The sequence below is a fragment of the Solanum dulcamara genome, chromosome 4 (assembly GCF_947179165.1).
Source record: "Solanum dulcamara chromosome 4, daSolDulc1.2, whole genome shotgun sequence".
Taxonomy (NCBI): Eukaryota; Viridiplantae; Streptophyta; class Magnoliopsida; order Solanales; family Solanaceae; genus Solanum; species Solanum dulcamara.
In genome coordinates this window covers 3,761,226-3,780,192 of record NC_077240.1, presented here as the reverse complement: position 1 = coordinate 3,780,192, position 18,967 = coordinate 3,761,226, and the positions used below count along the sequence as shown (strand labels likewise).

General features: G+C 30.7%; 2 protein-coding genes across 2 annotated transcripts; both read right to left on the bottom strand.

The window, feature by feature from the left end:
- Positions 1-1,404: 1,404 nt before the first annotated feature.
- Positions 1,405-5,487, bottom strand: LOC129885562 (thioredoxin M3, chloroplastic-like). The gene is made up of 2 exons (XM_055959879.1): positions 5,209-5,487; positions 1,405-2,079 (listed from the first exon to the last, which is right to left on the bottom strand). Exons 1-2 carry the CDS (start codon positions 5,429-5,431, stop codon positions 1,760-1,762), a joined length of 543 nt encoding a protein of 180 aa, XP_055815854.1. The 5' UTR covers positions 5,432-5,487; the 3' UTR covers positions 1,405-1,759.
- Positions 5,488-8,269: 2,782 nt separating this feature from the next.
- LOC129885561 (methylcrotonoyl-CoA carboxylase beta chain, mitochondrial) lies at positions 8,270-13,056 on the bottom strand. The gene is made up of 10 exons (XM_055959878.1): positions 12,735-13,056; positions 12,514-12,633; positions 11,229-11,663; positions 11,009-11,099; positions 10,636-10,868; positions 10,373-10,537; positions 9,649-9,723; positions 9,268-9,399; positions 8,929-8,985; positions 8,270-8,852 (listed from the first exon to the last, which is right to left on the bottom strand). Exons 1-10 carry the CDS (start codon positions 12,936-12,938, stop codon positions 8,649-8,651), a joined length of 1,716 nt encoding a protein of 571 aa, XP_055815853.1. The 5' UTR covers positions 12,939-13,056; the 3' UTR covers positions 8,270-8,648.
- Between the last annotated feature and the right edge of the window lie 5,911 nt (positions 13,057-18,967).

Here is an 18,967-nt window from a genome sequence, read left to right as displayed (position 1 = left end):
TTCATCTTCAAATTTAAAGTCCGATTTCTTGAAAATTACTTTATCCTACATCCTAACTCAGACCGGACACATTATCTTGAAAAGGAATTTTGCATATACATAAATTTCTGAATATTCATAAAGAGATTAAGGTATTAAATATTCATTCTCGAATATCTCATAAATCTTAGATATTCACAAAAAAATCAAAATATCAAATATTGCCTATCTCAAGCCTATTCGATGATCAACTATATCACAAAAAGATCCATAACATTCTATGTTCGAAAAATATGCTACTAAAGTTCTAAAAAACACAACGTTATTTCATCATATTTGTTTGTGATTACAGTTAATTTTCATTATTTTAAAATTTGTCATTAAACATGCATTCATAAAAAGTTATTCACACCTAATTCAAACGTTAATCTAATGAATACATAATATTAGTCTTTATACATGTTGATATTGCTTAATCATAATTAATTACGATAACTCATATTATCACACCAATTTTATGAATTGATCATAATAAATTGTGCTATTTGGAGTAAGCATTCAGCACAGACTGTTGACTCAACCACAGTTAAGTAACAAAACAAGATAAAAGTAACAATAAGTTAACTATGATTAAGAAATAAAATTCGGTAATTTAGTGACAGCTCTTTAAAATGATATTAGACATAAAGGAAATTCTCCAAAAATGGTCAATTTTATCATATGTTATACTTTGGATTCACTTATACACTTGCCGTTAGCAAATCGTCTTGTATTTGTGTAGGTATCATGTGTCTAAGTACTTCAAGTAAAAATATTCTAAATTATTCTTCTACGTTTGACTATAAATTTAAATTACATTCCATTATATTTCAAATTAGGCCAGTGTTGCCCATGCATCCACAAAGTTTTTTTTTCTCTAATAGTGAAAAAAAACTTATTTTCTTGGATTGCAGATTACGCAAACTTACTCCTAATGACATATAAAAACATGGTATAGAAGGTTAGCTTAGGAAGGCAACCTAAGTAAGGGCGAGCTATGAGCTCCATGGAAGTGAAAAGCCAAAAACCATATCCTAATAGTGTGGATAAGATTCCCAAAGTTTAACATAAGGTACGAAATTACTCCATTTTGGCTTAGTATAAGGGCACATTTAATCCTTTCTCTAGATACAAATTACTCTTCCTGCGTCGTGCTACAGTTTTATTTTTAGGGGAGAACAAAGAAAGCTCTAAGCTACAGTGGTACACGGTTCAAAACTAGTAGGATAAGAACACCTCCTCTATCCTCCTTCAATTGAACACCCATTTTTTGTCCACGTGAGAGTTGTAAGCCCCGAGGCAAGCAACTGCTACAATTCGGTAGGAAGCTCTATAATGCTTCATAGTTTCTGGCCGCAGAGATACACGTACACATATCATAAGGCGTTTATAAGGATTTCAAAATATTACTACTAATATTCATCTCAAGAAAGCTCAAGGCTAGTCACTAGTCACAACAACAAAAACACGTCAGGAAACAGAACATCATTAGTAAACTAATGTAGTCATTATTCACAAGTTCACCGACCCTATACAAATTTCATTGTGAAGAAGCAGGAAGTGCTTTCATGGAGAGCAGTCAATGTTGAAGAAAATGAGCCAATGATTCATAGAAAAGGAAAATGCAATTACAACGCACTAGTGGGGAAGAGAATTTTTAAATGGAAGTAGAGAGTTATCCAATTTGTGCCTTGAACTTGATATGCTACCATGACGTTCTCATTAATGGAGGGAACCACATCTATGAAGATAGAAGCCTTTCAATGGCTGCCACATAGAACTCCTTGGGCATTGTTCCGATAACAGACTCAAATTTCTCCCCATTCTTGAACAGTAAGACCACAGGGACAGCCTTGATATCATAGTTCTCAGCAACTTTTGATTCACTATCTGCATCGAGTACATAGCATTTTAGTCTCCCTGAATACTCAGCTGCAATCTCATCAATTACCCGGTGAACCATCTGGCAGGGGCCACACCAAGTGGCATGAAATTCAACAAGAACAGGAGTATCACTGCTCAATATCAATTTCTCCCATGACTTAGCAGTGACAGGTGCAGCTGCACATTGCAAGTTAGGAAGCAAGTATTAGCATAAACTTTCAAAATTCAACTTGGATAAAAAAACCACCATAAATATGCTTCATATATGAATCCATTTAGAATGCATTTCCTGCACACTAATGATCCAAAACACTAAAGCGCCAACCTAAGATACAAACACCAGTAGTTCAAATGAAAAGAACTCAAAATATAATTTAAATACTTAGCACAGTATACAGAAGCATTCTCAAGCAAACATTTTCCTGTAGACCTTTTATATATCAATCACTAATTTGCAATCCACAGATTAGTTGATTCCGCTCCTGTAGACATTTTATCATAAATTAGATTATTTCAGATACCCCTATAACATTAATTTATATGACTATTTACTTCTGGTAGAAGTCCTTTAAGAGAAAAATATGATCTCTTGAGCAAATGTAAAGTGGATGTAGAAAAAGTTGTTAAATGATTTCGATTTTCATCTGTCATACAAAAACATTTTCTCACAATACTGCACACTTAATAGATTTCTCTTATTTTAGAGGATCTTCAAGCATCCACTGGTATTATAACATATATCTAGAGGCTTGGATCAATAGATACCCACCATAACATGCCTTCAAAACTTGGCAGTGGTGAAAAAGGAAGTGTCATGTGTGTGTATTATATCAGCTATTGTATGTGAAATAACATATTAATAAAGGAGTAAGAAATTGTATATATTTGTAGAGGATTTTCATTATATTTGAGAAAGGAGGAGGGCTAAGTGTAATTGGTTTTTGAAATTTCAAGAGTGTATCCACAACTTAATCATATTATAAATCTGTTTGAACAAATATACTCAGTCATATTCAAAGATATTAAAACTCAACAGAATGCCTAACATACTTGGACATCCATATCTCTAGTATAATCAAAGGTTGCAAAATGAGAGAAGTCAGAGAACGGATGATATATGAGCATTATTCCTGCTCCTTGTTATGATAAATATTTTAAAAAATTCATAACATTTTTTGATAGGTAATGCAAGTATGACAAACGCATCACATTGTGACAAATAATTATGTCAAACTTCTTTATTACAGATAGTAATTATTGCAGTATGATCTTAACATACTAAATCTCTTTAATACGTCCAAAGAGATAAAGTACTCCTGCAACTGAGTCTAATTCAGAGCATTTAAAGAAAACTAACAAGTAAACATATCCGAAAAAGGAAAAAGAAGCCCACACAGAAATAACTGATAATGTAAAAAAATGACGAGAGAGACCAACATATGCTCGACTGCCACCTTGTTTTTGTAGCTAAAAGGCTGTAATATTGATAATCCAGCAAAGAGAAGGTGCTGTAGAAAAATTACAAAGGAGTAATACTACTGACAGAGTAAAGAACAGAAAAAAAATCTTCCATGGCATCTGTGACATTTGCAGTAGCCATGACCAAAAAAACAGTATAGAGATACATATGTACTTAATTCTCAACTGCCTCATAACCATACACATCTTTTTCAACCAGACAAAAAGAAATGGAGAAGTTTGAAATGGAAACAATTAGACTGATAAAAGCACATCTCTAGGTATTCCCGTTAAGGGATTCGTAAGCTCCAAATAAGATGCACCTAGACCTCAAACATTTGATCTTTTAATTGCTCTCTGTTAGGAGTTTACTCAAACATAAAAGCATAGTACAAGTCTCATATGAAATCCATTCACGATAAACAAAACAGATTAGTTTTGGACCTTGCAAGGGTAAACTGTTAGTGATACTCATATTTATCTCCACATTGCAAAATAGCATTTGGTGATACTTTCTATATGAAGGATTTCAAATCTACTGAATTCGCACATGCAGCCTGAGACAATTTAATAGTGATGCAAGTATTTCAGCAAGAGGACATACGTTGCACTCCCCAAAAAGTTCCCCATGTGTTCTACCTAATCCAACTAGCCTGCTAGGAGAACAGGTAACATTCAATTGGATATGCCAGGCATTGTGAAGAACCTTTTGTGTAGCTGGAGTGGAATTACAAGAGGTAGATATGAGCTGCAAAGTGATAGCACATGTAATAGACAACATGGAGAAAGAGGAAAAGGAGAACCTTAGATGATATGAAGCTCTTTTCTTTCTTTTTTTATTGCTGGAGAACATACAGCATTCCAATTCATACGTAGAAAGAGATAGCTCTGGTTAGCTCCTATTCTATACTTCTTGTATGATGGAGGTCAAAAAACTTTTGCAACAGAATATTTTTATTTATTTACTATTTATTGATGTGCAAAGAAATATTGACTCCTGTACAAACAGAAAACCAGAAAAGAACTGTTGCCAACTAGACCAGGCCAAGACATATCTAGGCAATGGCAAGTGCTCAATACTAGTATCCAAGAAGTAACCCTCTCAATATTGGAATAACAAGTTTAGATTAGAATAAAGTAAATGAATAAACAGAGCGAGTTACATCAATCCGAACTGCATTTCTCATTCTCATACAAAATCACTAATAACTGTGGTTTCATTAGATACCTAAGATTAAGCATCCTTACAACTTATAGCACCGTGATGTTTTCATAACGAAGCTTGAAGATAGTAGAAAAGCTCATACAATCACTGTTTATAAAGCTCCATCTATAATTTAGACATAAAAGCAGGTTGACTACTTCATTGGCTCAACGCACTACCACAAGTTTGGTGCATCACGGCATCACCGAGGAAGAAATAATTGCTCTCAGATCTCTTACCAAGTGGAGATTCACTGACAGGAAAGCCTAATGATTCCATTTTACCGAATTTCTACTGTACGAATTTGAGAATTTCGCATCGTACAATTTAGACAACCAAAAAAAAAAGGAGAACGGAGTTCAAACAAATGTAGAACTACTTTCTAACAATTAAACAAACAATCATGATCCGAGAGATATTCCACTAATATTTCTGATTTAGACATTAATATTTAAACCGAGGACCTACTCTTAGACCAGATCGAACCAATTTTTAAAATCGATGAGCACATTAATCACAACTTTGAACTTCAAATCGGCGAATCAAAACTCAATTCCTTCATATTTTCACCAGCATAACCACAAAATACTCAATAAAAGTAGTACATATCAACAGAAAAATACACATAAAATATGAGATATTACCTTTGGTATCGCGGAGACAGAAAACGCGCAGAGACGAAGGAGAAGAGGTTTTCCGTGTTCCGAAGCCCTTATTTTTCTGAAATGAGAGACCGATTCGAACATTCTGGTGACGCTTACACTTGTATGGCAAGTTACAGAGCTCGCGGTATTGCAGAGAGAAAGAGCTTGAGAGAGAAGACGAAACGTTGGAGTAAGGAGTAGCACAGCTCGCACTCGCAGCCATTTGCAACAAAGGCAATGCAAGAGAGATCTGTCCAAATTTCTATATATTCGTCATTTGGCAGGTAGAAATAAGGATATAATAATAATAATAATCTCCAGATAAATTTTGAAATTAATATGTTGCCATGTTTGATTTGGGGTATTACCTAATTTCAAAATTATTTTATCTCATAATTTAATTGATTTTTTGCTTTTTACTTATAAGTCAAAAATCATAAATTAAAAATCATAACTTGTGATTTAAATTAAGTCATTATAAACACTTTTTAATTTATTTAAATACTTCAAAAATATTTAAAATTTATTTTAACTTAAAAATATTTAAAATAAATTAATTCAAACAGACTTTTATACTAAAAGGACTAAAATAAAATATGTGAATAAGATATTTCAATTCATGAGATATTCTTGCTTATCCGTCTAGTGTACCAAACGTGAACGTTCATTCTAATAAAAGGATGACTTTGCTGGGAATTATTTGCTAGGTATCACCATATATTCTCAATTTAGGAACTAGTTTTATTTGTAAATTATTACTCCCTCTGTTCAAATATATATGACATTTTTTAAATTTTGAGATTCAAATGAATTTATGATCATAAATTGTTTATATGCCTTTTAATTATTTTTAAATTTATTAGTTATTTTGACTTATAGTATTTTTTACAAAGTTTTTATATATGTAAATTTCATCTCAAAAAAGTTAAAATTTTCTTATCTGAATACATGGTCAAATGTAAAACATTTGACTTTCAAAAAATAAATTATGTCATATAAATTAAGACAGATAAAATAATAATATATGTGGGAGGATTTAAATGTGAAATATTTAATAGACATTTAGACAATAATTTGTGGGAAGTTCCCCCAAAAAAATTGATATTTAAGGTGTGTTCGGATGGAATAGTTAAATATTTGTTAATGAAATCAGTTATTTCACTTAAAATAGTCTTAGAATTTGATGAATGGGGAGTTTTTCAATATTTCATGAGTGCTTCAAATCCTATTTTACTAACATCGTAATAAGAGCAAGTAATGTACCGTAGGTATACTAATGTAAAAAGAAAAGTTGAATTTAAATTAGCGAATTTGAAACCACTTTTGAAATTATAATTCGTACAATTAATATGTATCCAATTCAACGAGATCATGCAACGCAAAACGAACCTGAGTTGCTAAATTGAATCCTTCGCTAGCTATTGAAGACCAAATGATAAGCCCATGATCCGCAGAAAAATATATCACTCATTCTTCTATTGGTGATAGGTACACCAACTATAACTTCAAATATATGTCCTCAATTAAAAAAAAATCTAAAATTCGATACTATTACAAATTCTTATAGAGCAATGCTAGTATAAAGTTTTTCATCAAATTTCATTTTTATTTGCTAAAGCGAGCTATAGTACAATTTTCTCTGTCCCACTTTATATGACTTACTTTTCTTTTTAGTCAATTTAAAAAAAATATATATTTCTATTGTTAGTAACAATTTAACTTTAAAATACACATTTTATCCTTAATTAAATGATAGTCACACAAATATCTATGATTTATTTTATACCACAAATTTTATTTATTTATTTTCTTAAATTTCGTGTCAAGTTTAACTAACTCATATAAATTGAGAGGGGGATTAAAGTGTCACATGTTATAAAGAACGAAAAAAAGTGTCTTATTGTAATTCTACTTCTTGTCATTTCAGATGAGAGAATGGGAAAGGATTATAAAATGGAAATGGGAATCGAAATCTCATCAATAAGATAAAAATTTAGATAGTCAATCAATCCGTTAGGCCTGAAAACAAAAAAAAACACTTAATTTAAAATTTTTAAAATTGGGGTAAGTTGTGTTTGTCCATATTTTTGTGCAATAAATATTTAGAATTTAAACATATTTATTTTTAAAAAATACGAAATATAATTTAAAAGAGGTTATTTTATAAAAATAAAAAAATTGGAGTTAATTTGAAAAAGAAAATTTCTAAAAGAGGAAAAAGGTAAAAACAGAATTTGAGTGTTTTTCAAATTTTTAATATTAGAATTTTTATGGCCAAACATTGATCGTCAAATAAAGTATTCTCTCTATTTATCTTTACTTGTTCACAATATTATATTGAAATGGCCAACAATACTTGTCTAGTTTATAAAATCAATACATAATTTATCATAATGGGTCTATTTTATTCATACTATTAAATACTATTTATTTTTCAATGTTTAGATGACATGTATTTAATAAGAGTGATTTGATAAATTACATCTATTATTTACTGTTTTTTTAATTCCTATGTTAAATTAATAGTGGACCACTATTGTTGGATAAGAGTGTATTTTTAGTAAAAGGTGAAAAGATCGCGTAGCCAAACTACTAAGAATTCTGAAAAAACCGAAAATACATTAATAGAGTGGAGATTTCACTATTTATTTTACAAAAAATAATAAATAAAATTATGGTGGGAAAATATTCTTATCTAAACTGGAGCATGAGTAGAGCACGGTAGGTGATTGAGTGCAGCAATTGGGCAAGTTAAGAGTGAAGTCACGAAAAACGTGTTTTTGTTATGGGACGCTGATAGTGACTGCCAATGACCACTCACCAATCTTGTCATGTGGATATCCCCACCAAACCTGGAATACAAACATCTTTATCTATTGCCACCTAACCTCTTCTTATAATATATATATAAAATCATTATCCAAAATTGAAAAAAATAAAAAAATTAAACAGAGAATTGATTTCAATTAACTTTGTTAATTGAATTCAATTCTGGCTACTGTCCTTCGTATTAATATTAAGGTCGTCTCTTCGATTTTAAGATTATACTACGAAGTGAAAATTGAAGGGATTTAAGCTTCTTTTCTCTCCATGTTTATTGTAGGCAATTTTGTATCAAGTGTCTCATTTTAATGCAGTTAATAACATTAGCAGCAGCCACAGACCCACAGTTATTAGCTCCCTGAACCAAGTACAATAATGAAGAAACATAGCTCCATCGACTATGCTCAACTTAAAGTGCTACCTAATCCAACTATCATTTTTATTTTTTTTAGTAAATCATTGAGTTTCTCGTCCTTGGCATGGAACCAATTTACCTTTGCTTTCACAACTTAGTCTAATTGTAACCTAGCTGATTATGCAGTTGGAGTTTCTGCTGTTGGAGACGAAATCAACAGCCCTCAGGCAGTAACATCTTTTTTCAGCTAGAGCTTGCAGTGTTACATTCTGAAGACACCATATTTCGTAGCTTCTGGTCCACGATTCAAGGAAGCAGAGAGGCACAGGCTCAATATTCTCCTCGTGTCAGCTGGATCAATTATGCCATCATCCCAAAGCCTAGATGTGGCATAATAGGGGCTGCCCTCTTTGTCATACGCCTCTACAACTTCAGCCTTGAACTTTTCTTCCTCTTCCTTTGTCCACTGCAACACGATCATGTCAATTACTGGACACAATCAAAATGATGTACATATAGAACTATAGGTGTCAATGTCTTACATGAATTCCCCTCTTTTTCTTGGTGGCTCTCTCAACTTGAGCAAGGACTCCAGCAGCCTTATTAATCCATGATTAAAATGAGAATTACAAGATTCCACAGTAAAGTAACAATAATTACAAGGCATAGCAACATGTTCAGAATTTGAAAGGGGCTAATGCTTTCACAGATAAGCATAGTTTTTTATTCACACTATTCGAGCAACACAAAGAACATAACAATCAAATGCATCTAGCAAAAATCATTTGGGTTCAAATAAGTTGAACTAGTGAAAGTAAAACAATGTCATCCTGACTATAGATATTGAGTTTATTGGAAGCAATGTGTCACTGAAGAGATACCTGTGGGCCTCCCATTACAGATATTCGAGCATTTGGCCAGAAGAACATGAAATTTGGACTATATGCACGTCCGCACATTGCATAATTGCCAGCTCCAAAGCTTCCGCCGATAACTACTGTGATCTTGGGAACCTGATTCCATATAATTGCAAGAAACATTAATTTCTTCAGTATATTCCACAATAATAAGACTGAAATCATTACTTTAAAAAAGAACAGCTTAAATGATCAAAGAAAATTACTGCTAAAATGAATCATAGAATATGGATAGTTGCTCTGAAGATTCTAGAGTTCCACAAAATGTTCTGATGATGCTTTGCCAGCTTGAGTTCAAAGGCCAAAATAAATCCAAATTTATGACATTTCTAAGTTGAAGCTTACCTTCGCACAAGAGACTGCCATTACCATTTTAGCTCCAGCTTTGGCAATACCACTTGCCTCAGATTTGGAACCAACCTACCAATTAATGAACATGTTAACCTTATTTTCAAGACAGGCCTGTATCCAAATGAAAATCTTCAAATAAAACATAGCTAAGAAGCACATTCAGATTTCAGACATCAAAACCCATTGTGGGATGCCGACCAGAAATACCCCTGAAACCACATAAACCACTTACTCCTCCTTATAGCATCTGATCGCCCAACCAACTGAATGTGTTTCAAGATGCTGATAGAATTTTAAGTCAGCCTAACTCTATTTTGGCCTAATGTCCTTTTTTCTCTTTCTGTTCCTTTTGTTCTTTCATTAGGAAGTAATGGCTTTCAAATCACATGTGAAACATGGCTCAGATGTACACAGGCTATAAAAAGTGAAAGGTCATTTAAAAGAAACAGATAATTTGGATGAATCCTTGTACAAATTTTGCTAAGGCCTTGCAAGATTTCATGAAGTGTTTCATTATGTACCGTAAATCCATCTATGGGATATCAATAAGTAGGTCTTTCATATGACTATACAACAATTGTCAAGAGGAACTAGAGCTGGTGGAATTGAGTTTACTTGCTTCCCCCCCACCCCCCAAATTATAAGTCAATAGCAATTGATTAAAGCAAGTTTGTATCAAACACTTATATCACAGGAGGAGAAAAAAAATAATGCTCACCATAAATCCAGTAATATTTTGAAGGAAGATCAGAGGAATGTTACGTTGAGTACATAATTCAATAAAGTGTGCCCCTTTCTGAGCAGATTCCATAAACAGTATCCCATTGTTTCCAAGGATCCCTACTGGCTGTCCACAAATTCTTCCAAATCCAGTCACAAGTGTCTGTATGTATCAACGAGTATGCTCAGAAAACAAATGAATGAATAATAGAAAACAACTGAGAGACCGCTGTGACTTGTTAAGGAATATAAGGGCCTCACAGTGCCATACAGTTTCTTGAATTCATCAAATTCACTTCCATCAAGAATGCGAGAAATAATTGATCGAACGTCAAAGGGTTGTTTGAGGTCTGTTGGTGCAATGGCGCGAAGTTCTTTCACATCATACAAAGGTTCTTTATAATCAGCTCTAGTTTGTCCAGATACTTCTGGACCACCTGCCATATGCAGGTTCTTAACAATATCCCTTCCTATAGCAAGTGCATGCAGTTCATCTGCAACACAGGATATTAGATGCCATCATTGTGTCAGGAAACATCAAGATAGGCAGAAGACACCACAGGCATAAATGAAAAGTATGAATCCAGAAAATGGAAATACAATCTGAAAACTTAGTAGCACGAGGGGATTTTACCATGGGCAAAGTAGTCAGAAACCCCTGATGTCTTACAATGTACAGTTGCACCTCCAAGGTCTTCTGCAGAAACTTCCTCACCAGTTGCTGCCTGATAAAAGTTTTCTATCAGATAGACATTATGCTCAGAGAAGGCATTTAACTGAATAGTAAAACCTCTAATAATTTATTATTCTTAGATATCAATGTTTTATGGAGGACAAGAAGGTTAACTGCTAACCTTTACAAGAGGAGGTCCAGCCAAAAATATGGTGCCATTCCCTTTGACCATAACGCTCTCATCAGCCATTGCAGGAATGTAAGCTCCTCCAGCAGTACAAGAACCTAACACCAGTGCGATTTGAGGAATACCTTCAGAGGACATCACAGCTTGATTGTAAAATATTCTCCCAAAATTTTCTTTGTCAGGAAAAACCTCGGCTTGCTTTGGAAGGAAAGCTCCACCACTATCAACAAGATATATACACGGTAGTTTGCATTGAGCAGCAATCTCTTGTGCCCTGAGATGTTTCTTGACAGTTATTGGAAAGTAACTTCCACCTTTGACTGTAGGATCATTTGCCACCAACATACAGAGTCTTTTGTGTATTGTTCCAATTCCAATAACTATCCCACCAGAAGGTAATGACTCTTGGTATAATTCATGACCCGCAAGCTAAATTTATCATAATGATTTAGAGTGAGAAAAATATATATCAGAATACTTTTATGAATATAATTTAAACAAAATCAAGTATACTCAGCCCCAATCACGGTGACCAATAAACAGAAGACAAATGGTATTTTTTATGCTTGAAGGGCAGGCAGAATTCTCAAGTACCCAATTTATCAGAAAGGAATCATATAGCCATCTACTCTCAAATATTTTGCATAAACTTAAGTATTTAGTTCCTCAAGACAGTATGTAATTACCATTTGTATCTTATGAAATCCATGATTCAGCTCACGAGAACTTGAGAATGAAACAAGCTGGATCAAGTATACTATCTGAATGATGATAATCACGCAAACAATAGTTTTTCCATCTGGTTCTTTTCACAATTTTCTATACTTAGATCATGATAAAAAAAAAACAGCAAGAATGAAAACCAACTGCAAAACTGGTACACCGAATCCAACTCTACAAGGTAAGGGAAAGCTCCACATGGAGGAGTCTGGAAAAGGCTCTTAAACACTATAAGTACTTAAGTAGGCAACCTATTTAGTTATGTAATAAGTTATGTGCCTTCTACTTCACTATGAACATGACAAGTTAGTTCGATGTCATACCATCCTATATGACACTATAAGTACTTAAGTAGGCAACCTATTTAGTTATGAATAAGATTACTAATCAGCTTCATATCATTCACAATATCAACATATTAACTTGTCGAATTTGCAAGTGTTTTTTTGCTCATGTGAATCCTATCAATGAGTGCAACTGACTTGTTAAAGTATTTCACAAGCAGGATATTTTGTTGTAGTTCTAGCAATCAAAATTGTAATTGGTTGAAAATGTCAACCTGACAAAACTCAAGGAATGAAGAACCAGGGTCAATAAGGCGATCAATCCTCTCTCTAGGAAGAAGCTTATTCCTACTCCGATGCGTCTTCACAGCTTCTGATCCTCCTCCTTCCATAACCTAACAACACAAAACGAATTCACAATTTGAAACAATCACATCTCGAAGTAAGTAGAAACTTTTAGCACTATATAAGTGAGAAAGCAAAAGAGTAAAATGACCTTGAGAATGTGAGAATGAAGCTGTGAAACAAGTTCATCCATAACTTTTGAGTTTCGAGAATACGAGTCGGAGTTCCGGTCGAGAGTGTCTGGGAGGATTCCGATGGAGCTATTTCGGGTCGAAATGAGAGTACCCGGGTACATCCGCCATGGAGTCGAGCATTCTGAAGCTAATCTCCGCGTCGTCGTCCAAATTCGCAGCATTCTCTTTGATTGTCTTTTTTGTTCTTTTTTGGTTTGGATTTGAAGTTTCTTATAAATGGGAAACTCCTACAGTATAATGCATATCCGATCCTCCGTGGACGCGCCTCAGCAAGTAAATAGATAGAAAGTAAGAAACGTGCACGATATTTGGGGATTAAATACCCTTAGGCAAATATTTACTCAAACTGGACTATTTACCTGAGTTGGATCCATAATCAAATTATTTAGTATATTTTATTTAAATTCTGGAAAAGTCTAATTACTATATATCCTTCATTGTATCAAAATTATCCGACTTTCCTTTTTTTTTAATTTTTCTGATACATTAGTTATGTATCTGATACATCAATTTAGCTGTAGAATAATTAATGAAGATCATCTATTTATGGATAGTATCTTAATATAAGGTATGATTAGTTATTTAAATCAATTACTAATCTAATTAATGGGATTAATTTGGTTAAAAAAAATAATGGTTGTATACATGAAGATTCAAGCCCAAAAACAGAACATAAATTCAAACCAAATTCGATTTCAATTTTTTTTTCAGTTTTGCTGATACATAAGTTATGTATCTGATACATTAACTTTAGTTGTAGAATATTTAATGCATATCAGCTATTTATGGTTAGTATCTTAATGTAAGGTATGATTGATTCTTTAATTGAATTATTGATCTAATTAATGAGATTAATTTGTTAAAAAAAACAATTGTTATGTTCATGAAGATTCAAGCCAAAAAATAGAGCATCGTCTCGAATGGAAAAAACAGAGCATCAATTCAAACCGAAGTCGTTTTCAATTATTTTTTCAGTTTTGCTGATACATAAGTTATGTATCTGATACATCAACTTTAGTTGTAAAATAGTTAATGCACATCAGCTATTTATGGATAGTAGATTGAGATAAGGTATAATTGGCTCTTTAAATCAATTACTGATCTAATTAATGGGATTAATTGGTTAAAGAAGGCGACAATTATGTACATGAAGTTTCAAGCCAAAAAATAGAGCATCGACTCCAAGGAAAACAACAGAGCATCAATTCAAAACAACATTCGTGTTTCATCAATTAATCGATGATTCAAAATCATCAAGAAAATTAGCCCTATATGTCGTGCCGAATCTCAATGGGTGGGACGGGATCTTCTTGATGACGTATTTCATTCCCTGCATTGACATAAAAAATGGTTAAATACAACTTGAACTTTATACATAAATACGATGTATCATATGCATTAAAATATTTGATACATGAGATTTTGATACATACAGAAGATGTATCAGAAGCAGTAAGACTATATAAATTATAATTCGATATATAAATATAGATGTATCAGAATCATTAAAATTTGATACAATAGAAACTGACACTTAAATACGATGTATCAGAAATAGTAAATCTCCAAAAAAATGGCATTTAAAAAAACACTATGTATCAGAAGAGTTAGCGCTTGATACATGATAAGCTGGTACATAAACGATATGTATCAGAATCAAAAAACCTTCATAAAAACTTCATTAAAAAAAAACTTAATTGAACTCATACCTTTGGGAGATTAGGGCGTGTTGTAACTCCTTCAATCTTGTTGTCTAGTTCTTTGGGTGCATGTTTAACTGGAGCTTTCGACTTCAATTTCTCACGTAGCTTATCCATCACTGCTGGATCGTTATGATGTTTGAATCTAACCTCGTCGTAACCTTTCCAAGATGAATCAGAACCAGGTGAAACAAGAATTTCTTGATTTTTATTCGACTATTTGAGACCATGAACAGATTCCATATGTATCATTGAAGATATGAGTTACAAAAACAGAAAGATTTACAGAAGAAAGCAAATGATATCAATTTTAGAAGATTTTTCAAAGATTTACAGAAGAAATTAAACGATACAAATTTTAGGAGAAATTAAATTGAATGAGGATGAAGTGAGATTCCATATAAGGAAAAATTAAAATATACCTTAGTTAGAACCTTGAAATTGAGTAATAGATGTACTCATAATTCAAAATCTCAAAAACTGATGAAGAGGAGCGAATTAGGGCGAGGATTTAGGGAGGAAGAGTGATGTATCAGTGAGGGAGATAGAGTTAAAGGAAAAAGAGAGATTTTGGAATTTTTTTGGTATAATAGGGAATATAAGTAAATATGGTATTAGAATATGTGTAAAAGGGTAATTTTTTCAATTGTTTATTCGAATTGGATTCATAATTATTTATTCGAGTTGGATCTATGATCAAATTATTTATCTGCATGTTTTCTTGTTCTATTTATTGAATCACTGTTTTTTTTATTCTTAATATCATTAGAGTAATATACATTTTAATAGTAGCGAATGTTAAGGAGCTCGGGATCAATCAGTCATTTGATAAATTTGTGTTTCTCCTTTAATTTCTTCTATTTATATACTTATTATTTCTTTTATTTTAATTTATTTATCTTACTTTTCTTTATATTATGTTATGTATTTAAAAATTATGAAAAAATAATAATATAATATGTTATTTAAAAATTTCGTAATCACGTTAAGAGTACTATATATCACAATAACTAACAATTTAAAATATTTGAAAACATATTAAAAATTTGATTAACTCTCAAATTTAACATGTGTCACATAAATTGGGACAGAGAGAGTAACATATATTATTTGAAATTACGTTTTGATTAACCTTCAAAATTTCAACTGTGCCACATAAATTGGAACAGGGAAATAACATATATTATTTAAAAATTACGTTAAGAGTATTATAAATCACAATAATTAATTAACAAATTTAAAATATTTTTTTAAAAAAAATATTAAATTTGATTAACTCTCAAATTTTCACATGTGTCACCTGCGCGAGAGAAAGGGGAACGTATATTATTTGACAATTACATTAGTTAAAAGTATTATAAATGACAATAATTAACAACTTAAAATATTTAAAAAACATATGAAAATTTGATTGACTCTCAAAGTTTCATAGGTGCGACATAAATTGCGGCAAAGTGAGTAACATATATTATTTAAAATTTACGTTTGAAGTACCATAATAATTAAATTATATAGAAATTTGATTAACTCTCCTAATTCTATTTGTGTCCACATAAAATGAGATAAATAAAATAATATATATTGGCCCCGTGCTTGCATGAGTTTATATATATATATATATATTTGAAAGTAATTGAGTAATTTTTTCACTGAAACACTACATCAAGGAGTAACTGAATAGAATATACTTCGATGATATCAAAATTAGCAGTTAAAAACAAGGGGTATAAAATTAAGAAAACAGCTACTTATAAATAATTTCTCTTTTTTGGGGTACAAATATTCTTTTTCCTTATATAAATAAGAAAAAATTACACCAATACAATATTTTTAAAATTATTGTATAACTACTACTCTCAAAAAATTAGTTCTACATAAATACCAATATTTATGTTTAAGATCTCTCCTATCTAAATACACAATAATATTCTCTTACCTATAATTGTACCATATCAATTTCCCTAAAATTATTCCACATCTCAAGATATTCTCCCCTAATACTCCTTTGCTTCCTTTTTAACTGTCATGATAGTTTTCTTGCATAATCTCTAATAAAAAAATTATTATAAATAAAATTTGACTAATTTTTCTGTATAAATCATTTAATCTTTATTCATTTACGTGTCTGTTAATTCTAAAATAAATTAATGTTAAGAATAAACATAGAAAAAATAATTAATTTTCTCTTAATTTTTTAGATTGATAAATACTCCTTCATTTACTTTTACTTATCATATTTGAACTTGGCACACCCATTAAAAAGATAATGATCGGCATAGCTATTATATATTTATTTTTTATTTTTTCGAAGAAATCACAAGCTTACATGCTGCATAACTTGTCCTATAAATTCACCCTAGAATTAATGATTGTCGTCTCACTTGTAATTTTTTTCAAACTTCATAGACAGCAGAGCATCTCCACATGAATTTGAAATGAAGAAAGTAATATATTATTAATATTTGAAACAAGTGCTCAATTATTTTATATTCCAACGTTATATATATATTTGAATTTCTTTTTTCACCTTTGTACTTCATAAATAAAATTTATAGATAAGTTAATAATCAAGATTAAACTGAGAATAAGAATTACAATATTAAAAAAGGACAAAGGTTGATAATTTAGAAGGTGAAATAGGTATTTGGCAACTGAAAAGTTTGAGAAATCTAGTTAAGTGACCTTTTGTGTAATATAAACATAGAGCCTGTTTGACATTTGTTGAGAGGTCAAAAATATTTATTTTAAGATAAAAATATTTTTTGAGAAAATTAAAGTATTTTTGCTAATCAGTAAAATTATTTTTAATTGGAAGCAGAAACAGTTTTTCTACTCATAGGAAGAAGCTAAAAATTTCTGCTTCTTGAAAAAAGCAGAAGTAGAAGCAGAAGCAGAAGCAGAAGCAGAAAATTATTTTTTTTAAGACCAAACTATCCCTGCCATATATACATATTTACCAATATATCTCTTATATTTATTTAATTTGTGGTGAATTTTCGTATGTGGTGATTTAATTTGTGGAATGATTTTTAAATTTATTTTGCTTGATATTTTTAATTATATTTAAATTATTATATTAATATTATATCAATATTTAATTTTTTTAATTTATCTATATATAATATTGATTGAAAATTTGAATATGTGCATTTTAATTCAATGATAAAAAAATAATTTATTATAAACACTTAAAATAATTTCTTTTTATAAAATAATCTTAATTTTAAAAGTTCATGAATTCTTGTTCTTTTTCATAATTTGACTCTCAAAAGCATTTTTAAAAAAAGATTAGTCAAATACAATATGCTTATCTAAAATACTTTTCAAATGAATTAGTCAAAAATAAATTATTATTTTTTAAAAAGCTATTTTAAAAAGAGCTTCTAAAAATAATTGCTCTAGAACTTTATCTACATTTAAACATCGGAAAAGGGCCAAAATTACCCCTGAAATTTGAAAAATAGTTTATTTATGCCCTTCGTTCTACTTTAGGGCCAATTATACCCCTACCGTTATACTTTGGGCCAAATATGCCCTTGAGTATAACAGAATGCCAGGTGTCAGTTTCTCAGTGGTCAACTTATTTTTCCTTTTAAATATGTTTTTTTAATTTTTTTTAAATCTATTTTTAAAACCATTTTTTTAAAATATTTTTTTTTAAAAAAACCTATTTCGTTTTTTTATCTATTTTTAAATCTGCTTTTTAATTTATTTTTTTAAAATCTGTTTTTTTATGTATTTTTTACAATATGTTTATTTTATTTTATTTTAAATTTGTTTTTAAAATAAATTTGCATTCACAGATTTTAAAAAAATATATTTAAAAAGCAGATTTAAAAATAGATTTAAAATGGATTTAAAAAACATATAAAAACAGATTTTAAAAACAAATTTAAAATAAAAAATTTTAAATCTGTTTTTTTATGTATTTTTTACAATATGATTATTTTATTTTATTTTAAATTTGTTTTTAAAATAAATTTGCATTCACAGATTTTTTTTAAAAATAATTTAAAAAGCAGATTTAAAAATAGATTAAAAATGGATTTAAAAAACATATAAAAAACAGATTTTAAAAACAAATTTAAAATAAAATAAAATAAACTGATTTTAAAAAATAGATAAAAAAACAGATTTAATCTCAAGGGCATATTTGACCCAAAGTATAACAGTAGGGGTATAATTGACCCTAAAGTAGAACGAAGGGCATAAATAAACTATTTTTCAAAATTCAGGGGTAATTTTGACCCTTTTCCGTTTAAACATTTACCCTTCATTAATAATTGGACCCTCAATGTTACAAATTGGCTCAATAGCACCCCCCCCCCCTATTCTCAAACAGCCGTTATTTATGAATTAATTAGTGTCTAATTTATATGTCTAGTAACAGATCAAATAGCCACGTTCCAAGTCTAAATTTCTTTTTCATTTTTTCTGTTACAAATAAAAGAAAACGTGACTTTACTGGCTAGTGATCTTTTGAGTAATAT

What these genes read in the sequence shown, in the direction of transcription:
- LOC129885562 (XM_055959879.1), bottom strand. Translation starts at nt 5,431, where the DNA reads ATGGCTGCGAGTGCGAGCTGTGCTACTCCTTACTCCAACGTTTCGTCT. An exon ending in CTGTCTCCGCGATACCAAAG is followed by an intron (nt 2,080 to 5,208) that starts GTAATATCTCAT and finishes TGCAATGTGCAG; the next exon opens with CTGCACCTGTCACTGCTAAG.
- LOC129885561 (XM_055959878.1), bottom strand. Translation starts at nt 12,938, where the DNA reads ATGCTGCGAATTTGGACGACGACGCGGAGATTAGCTTCAGAATGCTCG. An exon ending in TTCATTCTCACATTCTCAAG is followed by an intron (nt 12,634 to 12,734) that starts GTCATTTTACTC and finishes TTGTGTTGTTAG; the next exon opens with GTTATGGAAGGAGGAGGATC. An exon ending in AGAAAAAGAGGGGAATTCAT is followed by an intron (nt 8,853 to 8,928) that starts GTAAGACATTGA and finishes ATCGTGTTGCAG; the next exon opens with TGGACAAAGGAAGAGGAAGA.